The sequence below is a fragment of the Carassius gibelio genome, chromosome B21 (assembly GCF_023724105.1).
Source record: "Carassius gibelio isolate Cgi1373 ecotype wild population from Czech Republic chromosome B21, carGib1.2-hapl.c, whole genome shotgun sequence".
NCBI classification, from domain to species: Eukaryota; Metazoa; Chordata; class Actinopteri; order Cypriniformes; family Cyprinidae; genus Carassius; species Carassius gibelio.
Window position 1 is genome coordinate 7,463,681 of NC_068416.1, and position 25,000 is coordinate 7,488,680.

The 25,000-nt window shown below is 36.7% G+C and overlaps 1 protein-coding gene across 1 annotated transcript; it reads left to right on the forward strand.

Moving 5' to 3' along the window:
- Window positions 1–4,336: 4,336 nt before the first annotated feature.
- On the forward strand, window positions 4,337–22,333 carry mpp1 (MAGUK p55 scaffold protein 1). The gene is made up of 12 exons (XM_052587783.1): window positions 4,337–4,754; window positions 10,790–10,918; window positions 11,075–11,153; window positions 11,236–11,321; window positions 13,999–14,067; window positions 15,853–16,049; window positions 16,169–16,275; window positions 16,660–16,740; window positions 17,222–17,302; window positions 21,110–21,312; window positions 21,445–21,519; window positions 21,637–22,333. The coding sequence occupies exons 1-12, from the start codon at window positions 4,632–4,634 to the stop codon at window positions 21,811–21,813; spliced, it is 1,407 nt and encodes a 468-aa protein (XP_052443743.1). The 5' UTR covers window positions 4,337–4,631; the 3' UTR covers window positions 21,814–22,333.
- The last annotated feature ends 2,667 nt before the right edge of the window (window positions 22,334–25,000 follow it).

Here is a 25,000-nt window from a genome sequence, read left to right on the forward strand (position 1 = left end):
AAGTCTTTGGAAAAAGTCTAACTATTAAAATTTGTACACGTTATGTGAAAACTAGTACAAGTATATAAATAAATAAAAAGAGACTTACTCATGTTTATGATCTCTGCTGAATAAAGTGCTTCATTCTTTTTTCTGAGGAAAAACCACATCACATATTTTTGGGGTGAATTATGTCTTATTCCTCTCATCTCGAAGCAAACAGTAAAATAAAAAGAACTTGAACAGTCTGGCTGCGTTGTCTTCTGTTGTGTGGGGTATTCAATCCGTGTGCTTCAGTGAAACATTAGAATCTGAATAGAGCGTTCAGCGCGGGGTTGTGGTCGCATTAGAAATAAGGGAGACGTGAAAAACGGACATCATGTTGTTTTCATATGGATTTCTTATCACAGAATATTTGTTTTCGGCAGTGCTTGTTTAGTTTAAAAGTAGACATGTCAGGCTTTCTATAGATTTCTCTCTCATGTCTCTTCGTTGAGTATTCACTGAGTTACAGTTCATTTCAATGACACGTTTCTAAATGAAGATCACCGCAGACAAAGGCTGCAGACAGCACACCTTGTTTGTTATCTTTATTTTATAAATGCACACAGTTTTGTTGTTATTATGTCTGTTTACAAAAAAATAAGACCCTTTACAGATTTGATTGATGTATTGCTCTTATCTGTATGATCAAAACTGTAATTTAAGTTCTTTTCAGGGTTATCAAGCGAAAATGCCTCATAACACTTATACGCGTTAATCGACTTCAGAGGGTTAAAGAGTGGATTCCAGACGCTCCAAATAAAGTCAAAGAAATCCATGAGGGAAGCGGAACGGAGGTGGATTTGGAGGGATGGCAGGCAGGCCAGGCCCATGTAGTGGCAGAGGGCCTGGACACAGAGGTAGAGCTGGCAGGACGAACCAGCGATGCTCTGACCTCCTTGACCGTAACAGAGTACTGAGTGAATTCAGAGACAGTCTTGTGACTGTAATAGGGAGGGCTAAAAGATCATGACTGGCTTTTAGGGCCGAGACTAGGATGACATGACCTCGTTCATAAAAGAACATGAACACCCTGGTTTTGAGAGGAGCTGATGTGAACACCCCTTCCTCCTCTGGAGGCTCTGCAGTAGGAGTGGACTCATGGACTGAAGTGAGCTCTAGAATGAACTCAAACTTGACTGGGATCAGGAGTAAACTCATAACGCCTGGTGTTCTGTCAATTTGTCCTACCCTGTCAGATTTTCCTACCTCCCACTAAAACAGTGGGTAGTACAATTCGACAATGAAAAATGCTACTGTAAAGTTATGGTTTATTAATGTCTACACTAACCACAACCCTAAACCTTAGAGTAATGCAAATACAGTAATAGTGTTATATTCACAGTTATAGCTAGAAGGGATACAGCTACAGGAAACCAACAATAAATACTTTATTTTCTACCAATTAGATTGTGCAGGAACTATAGTTCATTTATGTAAGTGAGGATAACAAAATAAACTGTGACAAATTTATACCCTAAAAATCTTCATACAGTAGGACCAAAAATTATTCAGACCAGTTCTGAAAAAAAAAAAAAAAAAAAACTTCTGGTTTGCATAAAGCTGGGTAACGGCATGCCCAGGAGACTACGGGCAGTCATTAAAGGGGGGGGGGGATGCTATTTCATGCATACTGAGTTTTTTACACTGTTAAAGAGTTGGATTCCCATGCTAAACATAAAAATTAAGTTGTACGTTTGAAGGAGTATTTTTGTTCCCAAAATACTCCTTCCGGTTTGTCACAAGTTTCGGAAAGTTTTTTTCGAATATGGCTCTGTGTGACGTTAGATGGAGCGGAATTTCCTTATATGGGTCCTGAGGCACTTCTGCCGGAAGAGCGCGCGCTCCCGTATAGCAGAGCACTGAGAGCACAACAGACTTCACTGATCAGAGCGAGAGCGTCGCGAAATGTCACAAAAGAAGTGTGTTTTTGGTTGCCAGGGCAAGACAACCCTGCACAGATTACCAAAAAAAAAAACAGCATTAAGGGACCAGTGGATGGAGTTTATTTTTACAGAGCATCAACGGAGTAGTGCAAGTGTTTTAGTTTTTTCCCTGCATTTCGAAGATGCTTGTTTTACAAACAAGGCCCAGTTTGACGACGGATTTGCATATCATTTCTTTCTTAAGGATGATGCAATCCCAACGAAAAAGGGTCACGATCGTGTGTTGGAACCGCAGGCGGTGAGTAAAACTGCTTCAAATATCTCTGCCTCCTTGTTAGTGCGTCCGCCTCCCATGCCAGAGACCCGGGTTCGAGCCCCGTTCGGAGCGAGTTGTTGCTGCTGCTGCTCTCGTTCAGTTTCAGCCTCGGGATCTGATTCTGGATCATAAATAAACGGCTGAATCTGACTGTAAGCCCTGGTTTGTTTTGGATGATGGGTTTTCCCTCACGGTAATGTGACAGCTTCCACATGCTCTCAACGCAAAACCTTACTGGCGCTCGTGATTCTTTAGCTCCGCCCACACGCCACGCCTCCAGTCGGTCGTGTCTTTCCAGGAAAAAGGCTGAGGGTTGCACGACTAAGTATTGAGAGTTGTGGAATTACTGTTATACCAACAGCTGTCTGAATATTTTTTGGTTGATTGTAATCCATTACATACTTTCCTTTGAAAGTTATCTAACATTATCAAGCTGAATTTGTTCTGACACAGTTTAACTGAGTTCTTGTCATATTTAATATCTTCTAAACCATAGAGAATAAACTGTGATAATGTGAGAAAGGTTGAAGGTGTCTACATAAATTTAGGTTTGACTGTATCTATTTAATAAATTATGTTAACCAGCTAACATTATACAGTACATATTTTTGGGTTTATGTACCCAATATTAAATTTTTTTACAAATGCAATAAAAATATCGGTACTTGATATCGGCAAGCAGTGGCGTACACATTTGGGGGTCAAGCCCCTCCACTTTGAGGTTCGACGCTAAAGTGCGAGCCTAGCCTAGGGGGAACAAACCCATACAGACTCCAAACCCCTGCTCCCGGGCTACAATTGTGTCCTCGTATCACCATTTCGCCCCTTCCCCTCGGGAAGTCTGTGCATGCCACTGTCGGCAAGTACCAAAAATAAAAGTATCGGTACCGGGCGAGTACTGGAAAATTGGTATTGGTGCATCCCGCACCTCCAGAACCACCGGATTTGGGACCACAGGAGCAGACTTAGCTGCCTTCCTCCTTTTCACCCTACATTTACAGAGCAGTGATAGGGAAACTTCACTGTTCTCTGGAGAATTTAGGGTGGATTTTGGCATCTCCAGGGGCACTGCAATGTTTCAGACTGACCTGGTGATGCCACTAAACTTTGGAAACAGAGATTTCATCTCACACTGGGGCCAAGGTTCATCCAGGCAACCATTAAAAAAATAATTGAGTGCCACATCATTTTAATACAGCCCGCCGCTAAAGTCCAAGAAAACTGTGTGAAACCTCCAACCTCCGTCCCTTGCTGGCACAGAGCCAATAAGAACTGAAATCCTTTTTAGTGGCTCGATGAAGAATATGAATGCCCATGGTCCTAAAGAAAAACAGAGAATGCCGCTCATCTGCTGGATCTGATGTTGGCTTCATAATTCGGTCATAGATCACTCGTGGAAAACATAAGATCCAAGTGCAGTTTATTTAATCCACAAAAAAAATCTAAGATCCTAAAAACACAAAAGCAAAAGGTAATCCACAAACAGAGTAAAGGAAAACAACACTGAAGCAAACAAGGGTTAACAGGTTAACATGGCATGGTAACTAACAAGACTAAACTGGGAAACATGAGAACTAATAAGTGCTAGGGGTGATGGGAACTGAAGTCCAGTACTACACACACAACAGTCTAGAGGAGTGCCCCCTGATGATTGGCAAGCCCTCTCCAGCAGATGGCTAACTGTTACATTACAGGATTTATATTCTTGAACCACTCCTTAAATAGCAGCATTCCATTAATTCGCTAGATTTTTTTTATTAAAAAAATGTAATAAATAAATAAATAAATAACTAGTTTTTCTAATCCTATTCTATTGTATTTGTTTTATTTTTATTATTATACAATTAACAAAAGCCAAAATAATAAAATAAAATAAAATATGTTTAGCCTACTGTGTTAAGCTACCTGAGAATTGTTATAGCACTTGTATATCACTACTCTTTTGTTGATTTTGACTGCTTCAATCGTCCTCATTTTTGTAAGTCGCTTTGGATAAAAATGTCCAGCGCCCGCCTATCAACTTCTGTCTTTCAGCCAATCAATTTGGACTACTGCTGCTACGTGATTAATATTCATGAGCTTAGTCTTCGCCATAGTAGAAATCGCTCGCAGATCCGCGGTCTGTCAGAGAGAGCAACTACGTAAGTGCGCACTCTAAAAGGAAGCTGCAGTGTTCCAGCCCCCTCCTCACACTAATGTTTATGTGCTTTGTCAGCTGTGTCCTGTCTCTTGCGCAAACTCTGGACTTCGAGCCCTGATCCTTCAACCTTTATCTTCAACTATCTCAAGCTTTCTTATCAAGCCGTATCGCTCTTCTGACCAACCCCTGTCGGACCTTGAGCAGACTCAACTCGGTCCAGACTATTTTTTTTCTCTTTTACTACGCCCTCCCCCTCTAACTGTGAAACATGACATTAAATTCCAATAAAAATGAACCTGCAGTCATTCTGGAGCGTGTGAACAGCGCGCGAACGGCTCTCTCCGATCTCTATCTGGAACATCTGCTGCAGAATAAACCCAAGTCAGACAAGGTAAGAGGATTCGCCAAACAAACCACTGTTCTCACGATCACACAAGACGAAGACGACTCGTTTCTTCATTTCAGCATTTACATTTGACAATCGCATGCTGACAGTGTGTGTGGATAGTTTTATTATTATTATTTAATCAGTGTCACAGATTTAAGAGTTACTCTAAGGAGGATAAAGATGTACTGGTCCAGACTGGTGCAGCCCGGTTTGAGATTAGCATCACTCTGCTTTCTCACAACAACTTTCCTCGTCATACCATAAGATATGTTGACGATTTCAGGTCGTCGGTATAGTTTTCAACATATCTAGAATTAAATTCACACGAGTCCCATATAAAGGCGTTGAATAGAATATCGAATATTATTTTGGAATGACGCATCGTCGTGACGTCATAATGGTAGTGGGGAACTCATTTCCGTAAAACGGTTCTTTCGAACAGTTATTTTTTAATAATTCGGTTATTCTTTTATCAAATGGTCACTTCCTTTTATGAGATATGTACTAAAAAAACTATGGTTACTCTTTATTTTAAAGTGTCATTGTTACAGTGTAATTATACATTTCTACTTAGTATTATTTATTAACTACATGTAATCTACTTACTTGCCTATATGATTAGGGTTTGGATTAGAATTTGTTTAACTGTGCATAATTAATTGTTATGATAAGAATAATTAGTACATGTAACAAGGACACTTTGTGATTTTATATGTCCTTGCAGTCCATGTGAGGTAAATCTTCAATAAAATCATGTCATAAATGCATTTAAATGAGTTATAGCTAAATATACACAATCAATGCATAACTTTATTTCCATTTAGTTTTATGTGTTGTGCTTCTTGTGTTTTGATGTTCAAGTAACTTTTGTCCTATCAGTCAAATCCTCTGGAGAATCGTTTAGTGAACCGCTCTGAATCACTTATTAAATATTTATAGTATTTCATATATTGTGGTGGGGATTTTTGATTTTGTATTTTAATTTTTTGTGTGTCTGTGCTTGGAAAATATTCCTTTACTCTAAGATGATTTAATAGAAACTGATTCTACTTTTTGCTGATGTCATCCCAAAATACCAGAAACTTCCAGTTAAAGCCTCAATTGAATTATTTCTCTGAATTATTAGAGACTGACGACATCTCAACTATCATTCTTCTAAGCTGTTATCATGTTGGTTTAGAAGCCTGTATAGCTGTAATGATAATTGAATTAATCAAAGTAGTACTGTTATCAGTCTCTCTGCTCTTCACTTTCATGGGTTAATGTCATTAACTCCTTTTCTTCGTGTAACCAGCAGTACATGGGACATTATGTTCAAACATGGTTAAGACGTTTTCAGTTGTGAAGTGTAAGGTTAATGATAAACTCATTGATGATGAGATGGAAACAATAGTATTCTGTGGTAAAGATTAGATTAGCGTTAGGAGCCACAATAGACGTGTTAACTTTGGTTTGCCATACCAACGTGATGGTTAATAAATCAATTCTAAAATCTAATGTTCCAATGTCTTGATATTATTTGCTTCCATTATTGGTCAGTGCAGTCGTTGTTATTATTGGCTGATAACTCTATGCTCAGTACATTGTCCATTGGAATGATTTTCAGATTTTGGGCCAGTAAACTCGATCATCTCCATCATCTCGGTCTGATACTAAACCTTCTACCTGCAGAATACTAAGGTTTTTACGATTGCAGACAGGGGTGCTTCACTAGTCAAACTGGAAAGCTCGAGCTGTCTATAAATAGAAGCCGTCATTTTCTCTGCAGGTAAAGGTGGGAGTCTGGAGAACAGTTTGGAGCTGCTTGTGTATAACACAGTGTCCCAGCATTGTGTTTGCTTTAGATAAAAGCACAAGACATGTTGCTTCCCTGTTCACACATGGCTGATTGTAAGCACACTGACCGTAGCACGTGTGTGTGTGTAGCTGGTCTACACCAGAGAAGGATATTCCCCATGAAAATGTGCTTATTAACAGTAAACCTTCAGCATTACCATCACACAAATCATGCAAACAAATAAAGTTAAATGTAAAATGATGTATAAGTCTCTAATTTACCCTTATGTCTGGTTTTGTGGTCCAAGGTCATAAATGTTTATCATACCCCTTTCCAGCTTGAAAACATATAGCATGTGAATAATACATTGCATTCATATTTGTTCTGCAGAGACACAATTATATTTTGTACACATATCAGTCCAGTCAGTCAAGTTAAGTAGATAGTAACAGTGCAGATTAGGTTTGGGTTCATTTTTAAACTCACTAGGGCTGTTTTGGCTCGTGTTGCTCGGTGCAGTCTTCATGGATCAGGGGTGTGTTTTGTTCCCCAGGGCATGAGACAAGACTCCAAATACTGCAGGTATCAGCAGGAGTCACCGACTCTATCACACTTGTTTTGGTGAAGCGCACTGCAGTACATATCTCCTCAAACGACAGAGCTGTGTCTTCAGATGAAGAAAAAAAGACCATCGAGTTTCAAACGGAGGTGTTTGAACAGAAATCATTCCCAACATTTAGAGGACTGTGTTGGTTATTGCTGCTGTTTATTTTGTGTGTACAGCACTGAGAATCAGGTGATAGTTTCAACATCTTAAGCCATGCGATGACACTTCCCTGAAATCAGAGGTGGTTTTTCTTTGTCTGTTGAGTCACATGATAGTCCTGACTCAGTGAAACTCCAAAGTAGGAAGTGTATGTAAGGAGATAGCGTCGCAGACTGTTCTTTTGCTCTTGGGAATGAGGATGTGTTAGGGCCTCTCACAGTTATAGAATTGGTTGCATACACACTGCAAACTTTTGGGAGTGTACTGTACAAATTTACAAAAAGTACTCTTTTAGCATTCCAGTCGTGGGTCTGATACAGGATTTACTGCAGGAGGATATGACCTCTGTAAACTGCAATAGCTTCAGTTATGCCAACACCGAACTCTTCATATTTCAGAGCTGAAGTGCTGATTTCACAAGACCTTAGTCGACATGTCTTTCTGCATGGACACACATTCGTAGGTTCTGTTTAGCTGACCCAAGCATTGATGATTTATCAGCGTAATCGTGGCATGCAACCTTTGCTCGGGATGTTTGGCTGTTTCCTACCGACATGTGACTTCCCTCTGATGAGGACAGTGCTGTCAGCAGTACGAGCGAGTTCAGTGAGGCTTTTACTGAGGCCTGATCGCCAACTGGGGATCTTAGGTGGGATATGGGTAAGCTTAGGGGCAGATTTGGTGGTTTAAAGGGTCAACACTGTAATTAAAAGACTGTATTTTCCAATATAAGTACAATGTAAAAACATCTAATGCACGATAACTGCATTATATCAAATGTATATGTAAGTACATAGTAGTTAAGGACACGGCTGCTCAACTAGAAGCTTGTAAGCTTGACTAATATCACACAAAAAATGTCTCTGTGACTGGTTCATATACCAAAGGAGTCAAGCCTCTTCTGAGATTTATTTTATAGGCCTAAAGCTTTTACAGAATGTATTTTTTTCTACAAAGGTTTTATATAAATTCTGCACAAGATCACCCTTTGGGCTCCGTGGGGTCTTTGTACAATCATTTTAGATTTTGCATCGTCTAAAAATTATATAAATATCTCAATATGTCACAATTTGAATTTTTTTTAAGTTTGCACTTCTGCCTCTGGTCTTAATGTGTCCAGACAGACGCTATTTTTATACCAGATTGAATTACATGTAAACAGATGTCAGTAAATATGCGTTTCAGGATTATCATACTGTATGTGTGTGCGTAAGTGGCTTTCTTCAGAGAATCCATATGAGCAGGAAACACAAAAGCAGTGATTTGATTACCTTAATGTAGTCACTCAGACCTGGGTCTCCCCATTCGACCGGTTATCTTCACTTACACTGATGGACTCGGTCTTAAAACCCGTTACCCTTACTCTCCCTTATGCAAACTCAAATACAGACAATCTCATTTTAAAACGAATCATGAGATGTATTTTTTCTCATGGAGGTTTGGTTAAAGTATCCGATGATCATATAATGTGCAACATCAATTTTATTTGTAGATCTGAAAAAGTGTTTCATGTGTGTAGCATGATGTTAATGTTCTGATGTTAATCGTATCTTAATATGTTTGTTGATTCTGTAGTGCAGTTATAATGCAACATTTCAGTTTTATTTAATTAAGTATAACTTAAATCATCTAAAATATGAAAGGACTATGTCCAATGTGCATGCTCTTACTTTATCACAGACTAATGGCTTCCCTTCGTTAACCAGTTTACAGACAGAACTAGATTGAGGGTTTCAAAGAATGTTTTTCTGTTTCACACTAAAACTTTAGGTGTCAAGTGAAATCAGTGAAATGATTCATTGCTCAAGACAAGCATGGTTTGTCTCAGTCTTTGCTTTCAAAACAACCTCTTTCAGAAGAAATGTTATTGATTGCTTATGGTTTTGAACATGACATTTGCAGTAATCTAATACGTATAGTCTAATCTTCTGTTTCTAATCATTCAAGATCCATGGTCCAGTGGAAAGGGCCTGATAAAACATGTTGTTGAACTGCCAAAGTAAAAAACCGTGCTGTTATTTTTGCTAAAAATTATGAAATGAGGAATAGCTTTGGGGTAAAGTGTGCCAGTGACTCAACTAATAGTGATAGGAAGCTTTGCATCCAAAAGCACTTTTCAGATTATTACAAACCTTTTCTGGCTAGTTTAAAACATTTATTTATTGTTCAGCAAAAAATATACAGTGGAATGGGACTGCATTTTTTTTTCTGATATAGTTTTATTGTATCGTTTATTGCTTAATAATGACACTCAGTGAGGAAAATATATTTCGCTAGTTCTGTTTCATTTTTAGAGGACAGCTTGAAAGGACAGCTCACCTCCATCAACATTCATTCACCTTCATGTTGTTCTAAACCGTATGGCTTTTTAAAGGAACACAAGATATAATGTTTCAGCGTTTTGTGGCACAGCTTGTCCTTATTGCCCAATATGAATGCTTTGTGGATTTCATAATGTATGAAAAGAGCATACTTCATCATCATATCTAGCTGACACTGGATTGTGCTGATCAGTAAACCCATCATGTTAGTCATGGCGTCATCAGATTCAACTCAAGAGCTGAGGTCTAAAGTCCTGATCATCTAGTAATGTGGTGTAAACTTTGTCCTGAGCATTCATGCATTGTCACGCATTTACTGAACATCAAGACGTGTAAGTAAGATCTTTTCTGTGAAGATCACTGTAAAAGCATTATTTCATTATTCATTCATTAATTTATTATTGAAATGACTGACTGCTGTGTCTGTGAAAGCAGAAGATTGACCACCTGAGCATCTCCTTCATATTTTTCTCATAAATAATGCTTGAGATTACCAGATTTACCCTGGCATGGTAACCCTATAATCATAGCATATGCATACGATATGTTTTCACACTTTCCAAATCTTGACAGCATTGTTTTTTGTTTTGTTTTGCCAAAGGTTTGTGTTGGTGCTAATCTGGTCCTATATATATATGAACAAAAATGTAACAAAAAATTATAATTAAGCCACTTTATACATTTCAGACTGAAAGTAGATTTTAAATCACTAATAAAAAGTTAGATAAAGACAAAAAAAAAAAAAAAAAAACAATACTGGTAGGATCAAGCCATTTCTGCAACACTCTTTCTCTATAAGAACGTATGCATTGGGGCACTCAGTTTAACATGATATTAAATAAAATCTACCATTATACTTTCAGAGGAAGCTTGTTTAGTCATGTCAGCTGAGATCAAGATAACATAACCATGCCAACCAGTTCCCAGCACTGCGAGATTTAATGAAGTGTTAAGATGTAACCGTTTAATCGTTAACCCAGGACAGATGTCCACACTGACTCTTTAATTCTAATCCTTTATCATACCATTTCATTTTACCCCTACGAACAAAACAAGTAAAACGTTTATAAAATCATCTTTGATTCCTGTCTGATATCTTGTCTAAGTTATAGGGATTCATCTAATACAAAACCTGTAATACAGATCTTAATGTGCGTCACGTTTGCATTCCCAGGCCGCTATGCAGAGTTACGACTGCAAAGGACAGGAAGTGTTCTCCAACGGCAGCGCTGGTCATATGAACGGCAAAGACGCGAGCAGGATGCGAGAAGTGGCCTTTGAGAAGAACCCCTCTGAGCCACTGGTAGACACTTTTTGTTTCATTTATGCATTTCATTTAATGTTTCAAAGTGACTAACTCAAATTAATGATTCATCCTAACATTTCAAATGATGTCTAATTTACTTGAGTCATTCAAAAGAAGTATTACAGTCTAAATTTGGGTTTTGTGTTTGTTCAGGGTGTAACTCTTAAGCTGAATGAAAGACAGAGGTGCACAGTAGCGAGAATATTGCACGGAGGGATGATACACAAACAAGGTTCGTTTGTGAATAATAATCAGTTTCCATACAGCTCAATGAAAAATTGCGAATGACAAACCTTTTATTTATTTTCTAACAGGTTCTTTACAAGAAGGTGATGAAATCACTGAGATTAATGGGAAAAGTGTTGCTAATCAAAGTGTAGACCAGCTACAGAAGATTCTGGTGGGTTGTGCTTTCGTCTTTGGACACACTTTACACTGTCTATTGAGAATAGTACATTTTAGCATACTTTTAAAAAAGAGCACCTATTATTAATAAAATATACTTTAAGTGCGAACTGAATTTAATATTTTTGGACATTTAATTGTATGTTATGTTGTAATAAACCAAAATGTATGAGTCTTATCTTAAATGCAGTTAGTTTAGTGTAAGGGGAAGTTTACACGACAACGTTTTCAGCCACAAACGGGAAACTTTTTATGCGTTTTGCATGTTCGTTTACACGACAGCAGAGTTTCGAGGACTGAAAACACAAATAGTGCAAGCTATCGTTTGTGTGTAAACACTCAATACGGGAATCTTTGAAAATGGTGACGTATTGAAACGTGGGTAGTCTGTTTTAGGGATGTAGACAGTATGTGTCGATTTTAAAGGCAAGCGCGAACAAACATACTCAATAAAGACGGCGTACATATTACTGTTGTTGTGTATATGTGAAATGTATCGTAAGACTGCTCTCTTGACAGTATTCATTAATTGGCTAAAATATATCTTAATGTTTTGCAACATTTTGCAACCATTTTTTTCTATCGGTGCTATTAATTTTTGTGAGCGGTCGCACTGGCAAGACCTAGTGATCTAGTGAGAATCATTCAAATTGTCTCTGTTATTAACAGCTCTGACATACGTCAGGAAACCAGAAGTGGTACACTAACTTTAGCCATGGTGTTGTGGTAGAAATAGTCAAATGCATTATATCATTGTTTCAGGGTCTGTGCAGCATTTTGAGACAGAAATTTAAACACTTTTCAATGACTTTTAAGCATTTCACACACCTATTTCCAGCACTTTAAAGCTCTAAGATGATCCAGTTTGAATGCTGTTTTTAATGGGTTGAACAAAATATACTTTCTGGTAAACAAACACTTATGAAAAATTTTAAAATATGCATCAAATCACAATCATAACCACTTATTGGCTTATAAGTCATTCATTTTTACTTTTTCTCTATTTAAAATCACTATTATAAAATGTCAAATAATCAAGAAATCTGATTTTGCCATATTTTGTGTATGAAGTAAGAAAAGTCACAAACTTTTCTTCGATTTTCTACTACTAAATCACACATAATCACAGAATTTGGTCAGTTCCATAATTTAGAAAAATAAAGGTACATTTAACAAGAGTGGAATGCATACATTTTCTGTGTATAAAAACTAGTTTTTGTACCTATTACTGTTGTTAATGAAAGTACATTTTGTATACAGTGGGGATCGAAAGTTTGGGCACCCCTTGCAGAATCTGTGAAAATATGAGTAATTTTCAAACAATAAGAGAGATCATACTAAATGCATGTTATTTTTTATTTAGTACTGTCCTGAGTAAGATATTGTAAATAAAATATATTAACATTTAGTCCACAAGACAAAAGAATTGCTGAAATTATTAAAATAACCCCACTCAAAAGTTTGGGAACCCTTGGTTCTTAATACTGTGTGCTGTTACCTGATGATCCTCGACTGTCTTTCTGTTTTGTGATGGTTGTGCATGAGTCCCTTGTTTGTTCTGAACAGTTAAACTGAGCAGCGTTCTTCAGAAAAATCTTTAAGGTCCTGCAGATTCTTCAGTTTTCCAGCATCTTTGCATATTTGAACCCTTTCCAGCAGTGACTTTATGATTTTGAGATGCATCTTATCACACTGAGGACATTTGAGGGACTCAAACACAACTATTTAAAAAGATTCAAACATTCACTGATGCTCCAGAAGGAAACAAGATGCATTAAGAGCTGGGGGGTAAAAACTTTTGGAATTTGAAGATCAAGGTAAATTGTACTTAATTTGTGTACCAGGAAACATACAAGTATCTTCTGTTGCTTACGAAGGGCAGAACTAAATGGAAAAAAATTATATTTCATCAAAATAAGACAAATTTGGCCATCTTCATCGTGTTCAAAAGCTCTTAATGCATCTTGTTTCCTTCTGGAGCATCAGTGAATGTTTGAATCTTTTTAAATAGTTGTGTTTGAGTCCCTCAAATGTCCTCAGTGTGATAAGATGCATCTCAAAATCATACAGTCACTGCTTGAAAGGGTTCAAATATGCAAAGATGCTGGAAAACTGAAGAATCTGCAGGACCTTAAAGATTTTTCTGAAGAACGCTGCTCAGTTTAACTGTCAGAACAAACAAGGGACTCATGCACAACCATCACAAAACAGAAAGACAGTCGAGGATCATCAGGTAACAGAACACAGTATTAAGAACCAAGGGTTCCCAAACTTTTGAGTGGGGTTATTTTAATAATTTCAGCAATTCTTTTGTCTTGTGGACTAAATGTTAATATATTTTATGTACAATATCTTACTCAGGACAGTTCTAAATAAAAAATAACATGCATTTAGTATGATCTCTCTTATTTTTTGAAAATTACTCATATTTTCACAGATTCTGCAAGGGGTGCCCAAACTTTCGAGCCCCACTGTATATATGTATAATTAGACTTTCGTATGAAGATAAAGCTTCAGTTCAAGTTTCTGTTGTGTAACTAGTGGGTAGCTTGATGTTTGATTAGCTATAGCTTCCTGAGCACTGGCACAGATGGGGTAATCATCACTTCAAGATGTTTCTGTGGTTGTGTTGCTTTCGATTTAACGTTGTTGGATGCTGTTCAACATTACAGAAAGACACAAATGGTGTAGTCACATTGAAAATCATCCCCAATCAGCCAAGTCGCCCCGTGGCATGTGAGGTGAGTAAAAAAAAAAAGAATAAATAGTGAAACCAGTGTCACGTCTTACCAGTTTCTTGCTTTTATTATTATTGATCTCAGTCTACTCAACCCGCTTTTTTCCTTTGATCAGTAAATACACACTTAAAGTTTATTACTTCTTTCTTTGTCTGTCTATCCTGTATCCTTGGTTAAATTAAGGTTTGGTGTTTATCTTGGGAATGGGAAACTGATTGAAAGACACAGGTGACTATTTAAAGCATCAATAGCAGATAACTACACTTACTTTTCTCTTTAGATGAAGAAACTACGAACTTTCTTCTGCCATCTGCTGGCCACACAGCATCAAACTGAACTGCAGATGATTAAAACGTATTAGACATGTTTTGATGTTGTGTAGAGCGATGGCAGTCCTCATTCACCTTTTACAAGTAACCATTGTGCTGCTGTAAAGATTAAACATGTAGGTCCATCTAGAGCCTTTCTTACCATCTTTAGCCTGTAACTAGTTCTAGCTGTAGATATTATCTATCTATCTATCTATCTATCTATCTATCTATCTATCTATCTATCTATCTATCTATCTATCTATCTAAAATAATAGATTAGGCAAACCTGAAAGTATCTCATGAAGGGATTTTTAGTGGCAGGGGTTCTTTGAAGATGCTAGTTACAACTTCTACAGTAAGTAAAAAAAAAATAGAAAATGTATATATATATATATATATATATATATATATATATATATATATATATATATATATATATATTACAGACCAAAAGTTTGGAAATATTTTTATTTTTAACGTTTTTGAAAGAAGTTTCTTCTGCTCATCAAGCCTGCATTAATTTGATCAAAAATACAGAAAAAAACAGTAATATTGTGAAATATTATTACAACTGAAAATAATAGTTTTCTATTTGAATATACTTTTAAAAAATAATTTATTACTTTGACGCAAAGCTGAATTTTCAGCATCATTACTCCAGCCTTCAGTGTCACATGTAACATCCAGTCTATCACATGATCATTTAGAAATCATTCTAATATTCTGATTTATTATGAGTGTTGGAAACAGTTCTGCTGTCTAATATATTTGATGAAGAAAATGTTAAAACTGCATTTATTCAAAAGAAAAAAAAATCTAATAATATATATTCTAATAATATATTTTCTATACTATCACTTTTTATCAATTTAACACATCCTTGCTGAATAAAACTATTGATTTTATTTTAAAAAAAGAAAGAAAACAAAAATACTGACCCCAAATTACTGACCAGTAGTGTATATTGTTATTACAAAATATTTATATTTTAAAAACATAGCTTCTTTTCTGTACTTTTTATTCATCAAAGTATCCTAAAAAAGTATCACATGTTCTGAAAAAATATTAAGCAGCAGAACTGTTTCCAACTTTGATAATGAATCATCATATTAGAATGATTTCTAAAGGATCATGTGATAGTGATCCTAAAAATTCAGCTTTACATCACAGAAATAAATGATCATTTAAAGTATAATACATTTAAAAACAATTGTTTTAAATTGTAATAATATATCACAATATGTTTTTTTTTCTGTATTTTTGATCAAATAAATGCAGGCTTGATGAACAGAAGAAACTTATTTCAAAACATTAAAAATAGTAATGTTTCTTTTTTTTAATACATGTTCCTGACATCTTTTGTTGATCATGAAGAAGCCTGTCTCTAAATTTAGAAATCAGTGATTGGCTGATAAGTATGAAGTGCATACAATGGTTTTATAAGGGACTAATGTTTTTTTAAATAATGTTTTTGCAGACGTATATGAGAGCCCAATTCGACTATGACCCTACCAAAGATGACCTCATCCCGTGCAAAGAAGCTGGCCTGAAATTCCAAACCGGTGACATCATTCAAATTATCAATAAGAAGGATCCAAATTGGTGGCAAGGAAAGGTGGACAACTCCTCCACAGACTTCGCAGGACTCCTCCCTTCTCCAGAACTTCAGGAATGGTACGTTCTGACATGCATTCATCTTTTGTATATTTGGTGACAGATTGACTTTCTTTGAAGTTATGGAGAGATTAGTAATGTTACATGTTCAATCTCCCTGTCATTATTTTTTTTTTCAGGCGAGTAGCAAGCAAAAGCAAAGCAACACGAGAAGCCGGTCAGTCCTGCAGTCCTTTTGGCAAGAAAAAGAAATGCAAAGACAAATACCTTGCCAAACATAGCTCAAGTAAGTAAAGCTTACCTCTAAGGCTTGTATGTGAACTCATATCAAATGCAGTGCATATTTATGAAAAAATCATCTAATAACCATCTTTTGATAAATACATGCATATACTTTAGATTAATTAATTACTTTTTGGATGTGAAGGTGACACTTCTACCAATGAAAATTTGATTTTGCAATGATAAAAAATGCCACCTCCGAATTACCAGTTTATGGCTGTAATTAAAAGAAAATACTCAATGTAATAACCCAGAAATCACTTTATTTTCTTTATGAAGCACAAACGGTGTCTGTGTTAAAGTGCAACATATGTCCGCTGTTGTAGAAGCAGGCCTCAGACATTGCTCTTGTCATGCATTAACTAAATAATTTGTGTTTCTTCCTTAGTCTTTGACCAGCTTGATGTAATATCCTATGAGGAGGTAGTGAGACTGCCTGCATTCAACAGAAAAACTCTGGTTCTCATCGGTAAGCATCGCCATAGCTATCTTAGACACCGCTCAGACCAGCAGGGAATTATTGGGAATGGAAGTCCACAGTTATTATTTTTTTTATTTTTTTTACATTGTAGTTAAAAAAATACAAATTGAGGGCGTGACCATATCATTCTCTCTTCTGACAACCATACTCAGTCTCTGAGTTCAAAGTATCAGATATATTTTCTATATTTGAAGGAAGATGAAATATACATTTTGCAGGTATTACAATGCTGATGACCATCAAAGGGTCCATTGGAGCAAATGAGAATGCAAATATATATATTTGTTGTAATGTGTCAGACGTTTAACCAATTATGACAACTTCCATTTCTGCACACAATGGGAATATAAAAAAGAGTACCTTGATAAAATATAGATCCACAACGATGATCTTAACATTTGAAAATGCACAGTTAATTAGAAGTGTACAGGCTAAAATGTGTTATTTGCTCTTTTGCTGTTGTTTAAAGGTGCACATGGAGTCGGAAGGAGCCATATAAAAAATTCCCTGCTGAGTAAATATCCGGAGAAGTTTGCTTACCCAGCACCACGTATGTACCGTCCAGCTGCGTGCCTGCTCTTATTCATTACTTAACCATGAACTCTTCCACCTCTGAGAGCCAATCTGAATCATATACAGTCTTAAATCTATGTGTACATAGTTTACCAAAATATTACAATCTTGCCATTTTTTATAACTTGTCAAGTTGACATGCTGCATCATATTTACTCTATTGCAAATTGCATTTTGTATACTATAAAGGCACAGAAGTATTTTTTACAAAAAACAATCAAATGTGACGTCATCTCTAAGAAGATCTAAGTTTGTTTAGAGTTTGTTATAGTTTAAAATAGCTTGCCAGCGTGAACGTTTTATTTGTATTTTTGGAAAATGCTGGCTGTTAAAAATCTCCGAGCTACCACTAGTTTACATACTCATCTAAAGACCACATCCAGCAGTGCAGACGGTGTTCACAAACAAGTAGCTATGGTAGAAACCACTGCTCTTACCACTGAGTGAAATCCTTAGAAAAAACACTCCATTCCACTCCATTGATTCTCCATTGTTTTTCTGTGTAAACATATTGTAGACTGACTTATTTTAGTTCAACTTTTAAAAAACAAGTAACTAACTAGTTTTTTTTTTTTATTTCAATTTTTGAATGCTTTAAAAAAAATGTAAGACGGATTTTCGCTTCAAAATAAGTTTTATTCATTTTTTTTGTTGGTTTTCCACTGAGATTATATTGTCATCCTTAAAAAAAGAATGCATAAGATATTTAGGCTACGTTTACACGACAACGATTTTGTCAAAAACTGAAAAGTTTATCCCTTGCATTTTTTTACATTTTCACGTATACATGACAACATTTTCTAAATGATTTACACATATTTGCGAAAATTGCCAGCAATGCTGCATTACGAATGCCAAGCCACAAGTTTTCGGTGGTACTTTGTTAGTAAACAGTTCCTGTAGGAAACATACATATACAACTGCATAATAAATGAAAAGAAAGTAGAATACAAAAAGATTAGAAAGGTAGTTAGATTTTTTAAAGAATAGAATTAGAATAGTGAGTGTTAAAGTTAGAGGGTCAAATAAAGATGGAAGAGATGTGTTTTAAGCCGATTCTTGAAGATGGCTAAGGACTCAGCTATTCGGATTGAGTTGGGGAGTTCATTCCACTAGAAGGGAACATTTAATTTAAAAGTCCGTAAAAGTGACTTTGTGCTTCTTTGGGATGGCACAATCAAGCGACGTTCACTTGCAGAACGCAAGCTTCTAGAGGGCACATAAGTCTGAAGTAAAGAATTTAGGTAAATGGGTGCAGAGCCAGTGGTAGTTTTGTAGGCAAACATCAATGCCTTGAATTTTATGCGAGCAGCTATTGGAAGCCAGTGCAAATTGATAAACAGAGGTGTGACGTGTATTCTTTTTGGCTCATTAAAAATTTATCTTGCTGCCGCGTTCTGAATTAATTGTAAAGGTTTGATAGAACTGGCTGGAAGACCTGCCAAGAGGGCATTGCAATAGTCCAGCCTGGACAGAACAAGAGCTTGAACAAGGTGTTGTGCAGCATGTTCCCAAAGAAAGGGCTTGATCTTCTTGATGTTGAATAAAGCAAATCTGCAGGATCGGACAGTTTTAGCAATGTGGTCTGAGAAAGTCAGCCGATCATCAATCATAACTCCAAGGCTTCTAGCTGTTTTTGAAAGAGTTATGGTTGATGAGCCTCACTTGATGGTGAAATTGTGATGGAACGATGGGTTTGCTGGAATCACAAGCAGTTCTGTCTTGGCAAGGTTGAGTTGAAGGTTATGGTCCATCATCCAGGAAGAAATGTCTGTTAGACAAGCTGAGATGTGAATAGCTACCGTCGGATCATCAGGATGGAATGAGAGGTAGAGTTGAGTGTCATCAGCATAGCAGTGGTATGAAAAGCCATGTTTCTGAATGACAGAACCTAATGATGCCATGTAGACAGAGAAGAGAAGTGGTCCAAGAACTGAGCCCTGAGGCACCCCAGTAGTTAGATGTTGAGACTTGGACACCTCACCTCTCCAAGATACTTTGAAGGACCTATCTGATAGGTAAGACTCAAACCATTGAAGTGTTGTTCCTGAGATGCCTTTCGCCAGTAGCGTTGATAGGAGGATCTGGTGATTAACCGTGTCAAAAGCAGCGGACAGATCAAGCAGGATAAGTACTGAAGATTTGGATTCTGCTCTTGCCAGTCTTAGAGCTTCAACAACTGAGAGCAAGGCCATCTCAGTTGAATGTCCACTTCTGAAGCCAGATTGGTTGCTGTCAAGGAGATTGTTTTGTGTGAGAAATGTAGAGACTTGTTTGAACACAGCTCGTTCAAGTGTTTTTTGCAATAAAAGGAAGAAGGGAAACTGGTCTGTAGTTTTCTAAAAGAGATGGGTTGAGGTTGGGTTTCTTAAGTAGTGGAGTTATACGTGCCTGTCTAAATGATGAGGGAAAAACACCAGTGTGGAGGGAAGTGTTGATGATGTGAGTGAGTGCAGGTACAACTTCAGGAGAAATGGCTTGAAGGAGATGAGATGGAATTGGATCAAGCGGGCAAGTTGTAGGGTGATTAGAAAGGATGAGTTTTGACCCTTCTGCCTCAGAGAGTGAAGAGAAGGATGTAAATGAGTGTAAGTTTGCTGGTGATATGAGCTTGACTGATTGTGGTGTGGAAAATTGTGCACTAATGTGTTTAATTTTATTAATGAAAAACGTTGCAAAGTCGTCAGCTATTAGAGATGAAGCAGGAGGAGGAGGAGGAGGACAAAGAAGTGAGGAAAATGTTTTAAAAAGCATGCGAGAGTTAGATGAATTGTTAATTTTGTTATGGTAGTATGTCCTTTTAGCAGAGGAGATATTAGCAGAGAAAGAAGATAGGAGTGGCTGATACACAATAAGATCAGTAGTATTTTTGGACTTGCGCCACACCCTTTCAGAAGTTCTAAGCTTAGAACGGTGTTCGCGTAGAACATCAGATAACCAAGGGGCAGAAGGGGTGTTACGGGCTGGCCTGGAAGATAAGGGGCAAACAGTGTCTAAACAAGATGTAAGAGTGGAGCAGAAAGTATCAGTAGCATTGTTAGCATCCAAAGATGCAAACAGTTTAGGGGAAGGAAGTGAAGATGAAACCATTGCAGATAGCCGGGAGGGTGAAACTGTGCATAGGTTACGTCGAAAGATGACATGTGGAGGGGTAAGTGATGTGTCAGAGATCATGTTAAGGTTAAGAGTGAAGAGGAAGTGATCCGACGTGTGCAGTGGAGTAACCAGAACATGATCAGTATTATTATATGTTGTATATGTTGTTTCTCTGCTGTTGGTTGTAATATTGGTGAAGTAAATCCAGACTTTGCTGAAGAAGTGTTAGCAAACTCTTGAGCATCAACAGTAACATATGCCTTTGTTATGTATGTTTGTTCGCACTTGCCTTAAAAATCGACACGTAATACGCATGTCTACATACCTAAAACGTACAATGTCTGCGCATGACATAAGCGTTTTCAAAGATTCCCGTATTGGGTGTTTACACGGAAACGATAAACGGTGCCGTTTTCAAAAATATGCATTTTAAGTCCCCAAAACGATTGTTGTCGTGTAAACGAACATTCAAAAGCAATAAAAAAAATCCCTTTTTGGCTAAAAAAAACTTTGTCATGTAAACAGCCCCTAAGACTTTAATATATATCTTTTTTATGTATTTTTTATTATTTATAGATGATTTTTAGAGCTTAATTTAAGATATTCTCAAAAAAAAGACCTCTTTTCAGAGGATATATTTACTAAAAGGCAAGACAAACTAAATAATGAATACCATTTGTCTTTGTAGACACCACTAGACCCCAGAAGAAGGACGAGGAAAATGGCAAAGAATATTACTTTATTTCCAATGATGAAATGACCAAATGTATCATCGGGAATGAGCTCCTTGAATACGGCAGTCACCAGGGACACATGTTTGGGACTAAGATCGAAACGGTGCACAAGATTCACGAGCAAGGGAAAATCGCTGTGCTGGACGTGGAACCGCAGGTAATGACACGTTCTCAAGTCAGACATCAATGTAATTAACATAGCATTTGAGCCCTGTATTTTGCAATTTCAATTAACCTAATTCTTCCCGTATCACTAATTCCTGCTTTGACAATCAATGGTTTTTTCCAGACGCTGAAAGTACTCAGAATGGCAGAGTTCGCTCCTCTCGTGGTGTTCGTTGCTCCTACAAACACTGCCAATCAGGTTAGAAACTGATTACTTTAAACCCCATATGTTAATTTCTACTCATGCTTATGACCCGAAGGCTATAAATCAACAGTCTTTCATTTTTACAACCAAAGTTTCCATTCTGCTTTTCAGTCAGAGGCAGTGCAGAGCATCCAGAAGGAATCCGACAGCATCCTCGGTGCATACCGCCACTTCTTCGACGAAATGCTCGTCAACAACGATGTAGATGAGAGTGTTAAGTGTGTGGAGGAGGCCATCGAGAGAGCCTCCTCAACCCCGCAGTGGGTACCGATCTCCTGGGTCTACTAAAACCCCAATCCCTTTCTCCTGTCGCCCCTCCGTAAATCCCACTCACACAGTGCCCTGCCTAATACAGTCGTTATCAAGACCGTTTGCACAGAAATAAGTGTTTTATAGAATGTTTGGCAGAAAAGCAATAAGTTTGTTCTTTTTTTGTTTAATATGTGAATGATTTCCAAATGACATAGCGCTATAGCATTAAGCGATGACATTGTTAGCGATGCAAAAAGGACCTCTACTGTGATTCAAGATAGCACTCATTAAGTGTTCATTAACTAGTTCATTAAGGTCTGTTGGTTTTCGATCTTCCCTGAAGTTTCAGTGTGGTTTATTTTGTAACGTGCCATGTTCTTCTTAAAGAGTATTACATTAAAAAAACAAAAAAAACATGTCAAAAACACATGAAATTGTATCAGTGGATATTTAAAGGCAGTCCTGAAATGTTCTTCATCATTACATATGGATTTACCTCAAGTCTTAATGTAAGGCACTTTTAAAAGAACTGAATAAACCTCTCCCTACACTCCAACTGTGACTCTCTGTGTTAAAGTGTGGAAAACTGTTACTGCGACTAGCTACAACATCTTTTTCACGTTTTAGCACTGGTGTCTGACGGGCAGTTTCTATAGAAGCCCGTTTCCACCACTAAATAAAAAATAAAACAAGGTAATTGCGACTTTTTATCTCGCAATTATGACTTTTTTTCTCCGAATTGTGAGTTTGCGCAATTCTGTCTTTTTAACTCGCAATTCCAACGCTATCTCACGACCAATTCGTACGTATTTTACGAGGTGGCTTATTCGTACGAATTTGTACGACCTCACTCGTACAATTTTATACGATTTGTCTACGAGTGACAGTTAGGTTTAGGGGCGGGGTTAGGTGTAGGTCATTCGTACAAATTCATACGAATTGTGCAACTCGTAAAATACGTACGATGTGGCAAAAATCTAATTAATTTGTACGAGTGTGGTCATACGAATTCGAATGAATAAGCCACCTCGTGAAAAATGTACGAATTGCTGTGAGATCGGGTTCGCAATTCTGAGAAATAAAAGTAATAATTGCAAGATGTGAACTCGCAATTGTGAGAGAAAAAGAAAGTCAGAATTGCGAAATATAAAAATTGTGTGTTATAAAGTCAGAATTTCAAAATATGAACTCGCAATTCTTCTTAAAAAAAATTGTGCGATACTTTTTTTTATTATTCAGTGGCAGAAACGGGCTTCCATAAGTTTCAGCTCTTTCATGGATGTTGGATTTGTGAAGTTGGCTTTGCTTGGTTTTTGTGTGAACACAGTCTGTTGTCTTGAAACACCAAACAATGGGATGATGAGGTTACAGATGATATATATACACACATTTATTGACTTCTTTCATTTTATCCCCTTAATCTGTCATGAAAATGCACACTTATACAGATGATAGAAGCTGAAGTCTGGCCTTCAGTGTGCCTCGATATATATTTCTCCTGATAATGTACACACTGATATTTAATCACAGTGCTAGGTCTATTCTAAAAAAGTTGTTTCATGTAAAGTCAAATGTATTAAACTAATAAAGTTTCTGTCCTGAATTATGAGTGACAGATTTGCATAACCTTTAATGCTCTTTAAACAGTTTAAAATCATTGTAAACTTCATCTTAATTGATTGATTTCATCTAGCCAGACTAAAATACACAATGAACAAAACATTATGATAAATATGACATGAAGCTAATGTTCCCAGAACAGAGCTTTGTACCCTGCATTCAGATGGACTGGGTCAATATTACTACACTGCCCAATTTAGATTTCTCCATTTTTGTTTTGTAGTCGCTATAATTCTTTTTTTTTATTTTTTTTTATTTGTCAATCGTTACAATCATACATTCATAGATTTAATGATTCCATGTAAATGTTAGCATGTTGCTAAATTCATTATATTTGTAAAATATTATATATCTTTTAGTAAAAGTTTAATAATAATGGCTTTGCATTCCACTTTAGTTCAAATGAAAATCTGGGAAGAGAACCAACACAAACTCTTCCACAGGGGAAGGAATTTGGATTTATGGTTTACATATTACTCTTACTATTCTGCCTTTCAGAGATAGTAAAGATTGGAAGTCTATCTATCTATGTATAATTATCTTTATGTTTATTTCTGAAGCACTTCAGAAGTACTTTTGTCTACCTTTGAGGCGTAATTTGAGCCACAGCTATCTCTCCATTGATGCTTATTTAAAAGTGGCTATGTATTCTGTTAAGTTTTTTTTTTTTTTTTTTTTTTGCATTCAACATTTAAATGGCAAATATTTCACTATACTGAATGTTTAACTAGAAACCAAGAATTTTTTAAGAGGGATTTCAGAGAAATACACAGCATTTGTTAAACTACTTTCATATTTCATATAATAAAATTGTAATTGAATGCCACACGACATCTTCAGCGGATTACTAGGCTAATATAATCTTTAAAAAAAATGCATATGCTTCATTTTAAACCCTCATCCACTCTATTTTTGTTCTTTATTTATTTACTTACTTCTAAGTTTTACATAATAATAGATTATTATGCATTGTGTGTCTCCTCTGACCTCTTGTGAGGATGCATCTTATAATTATTGCCACTAGAGGGCCCTGTGGGATCTCTATGGAAATCTATGGAGAAAATCAACATGAAAGGTGAAAAATGTTTTAACACTGCATTATTAGTTTCACTGTTAAAACATTGTTCAATTTATGTACCTTCCCAGAAGTCCCTGCTTCACACATTACATATTATCATCTAGTTCTAGTTCTTTTACTTATAAAGCACATTCAAAAAGAGTCACAGGACAGACCAAAGCACTGTTCAAAGACACAGTCAAAACAGGAAATAGCATACAAAAAATGAGAGCATCGGCATCTTTTGAAAGCTACAGAAAACAGGTGTTTTTACATGAGAGATTTAAAAACAGATGGGGAAGGAGCAACTTGAGACTGGGTTTTGTTGGCTGCAGGCTGTTCCACAATCTAGATCCCAGCCTCGTGCAGGGAACCATAAGTAGGTTTTGAATACTTGATTTTAAGTGTCTAGAAGGACTGTAGAGAAACAGCAATTCAGATGGGTAACAAGGAATGTGGTGTAAACATTTACACACAAACGGGAGCATTTTGAAATGAATCCTGTGTGAACTAGAAGCCAATGAAGAGCTCGTAAAAAGGGAATGG

What these genes read in the sequence shown, in the direction of transcription:
- mpp1 (XM_052587783.1), top strand. Translation starts at nt 4,632, where the DNA reads ATGACATTAAATTCCAATAAAAATGAACCTGCAGTCATTCTGGAGCGT. An exon ending in AGAACCCCTCTGAGCCACTG is followed by an intron (nt 10,919 to 11,074) that starts GTAGACACTTTT and finishes GTGTTTGTTCAG; the next exon opens with GGTGTAACTCTTAAGCTGAA. An exon ending in GTCGCCCCGTGGCATGTGAG is followed by an intron (nt 14,068 to 15,852) that starts GTGAGTAAAAAA and finishes ATGTTTTTGCAG; the next exon opens with ACGTATATGAGAGCCCAATT.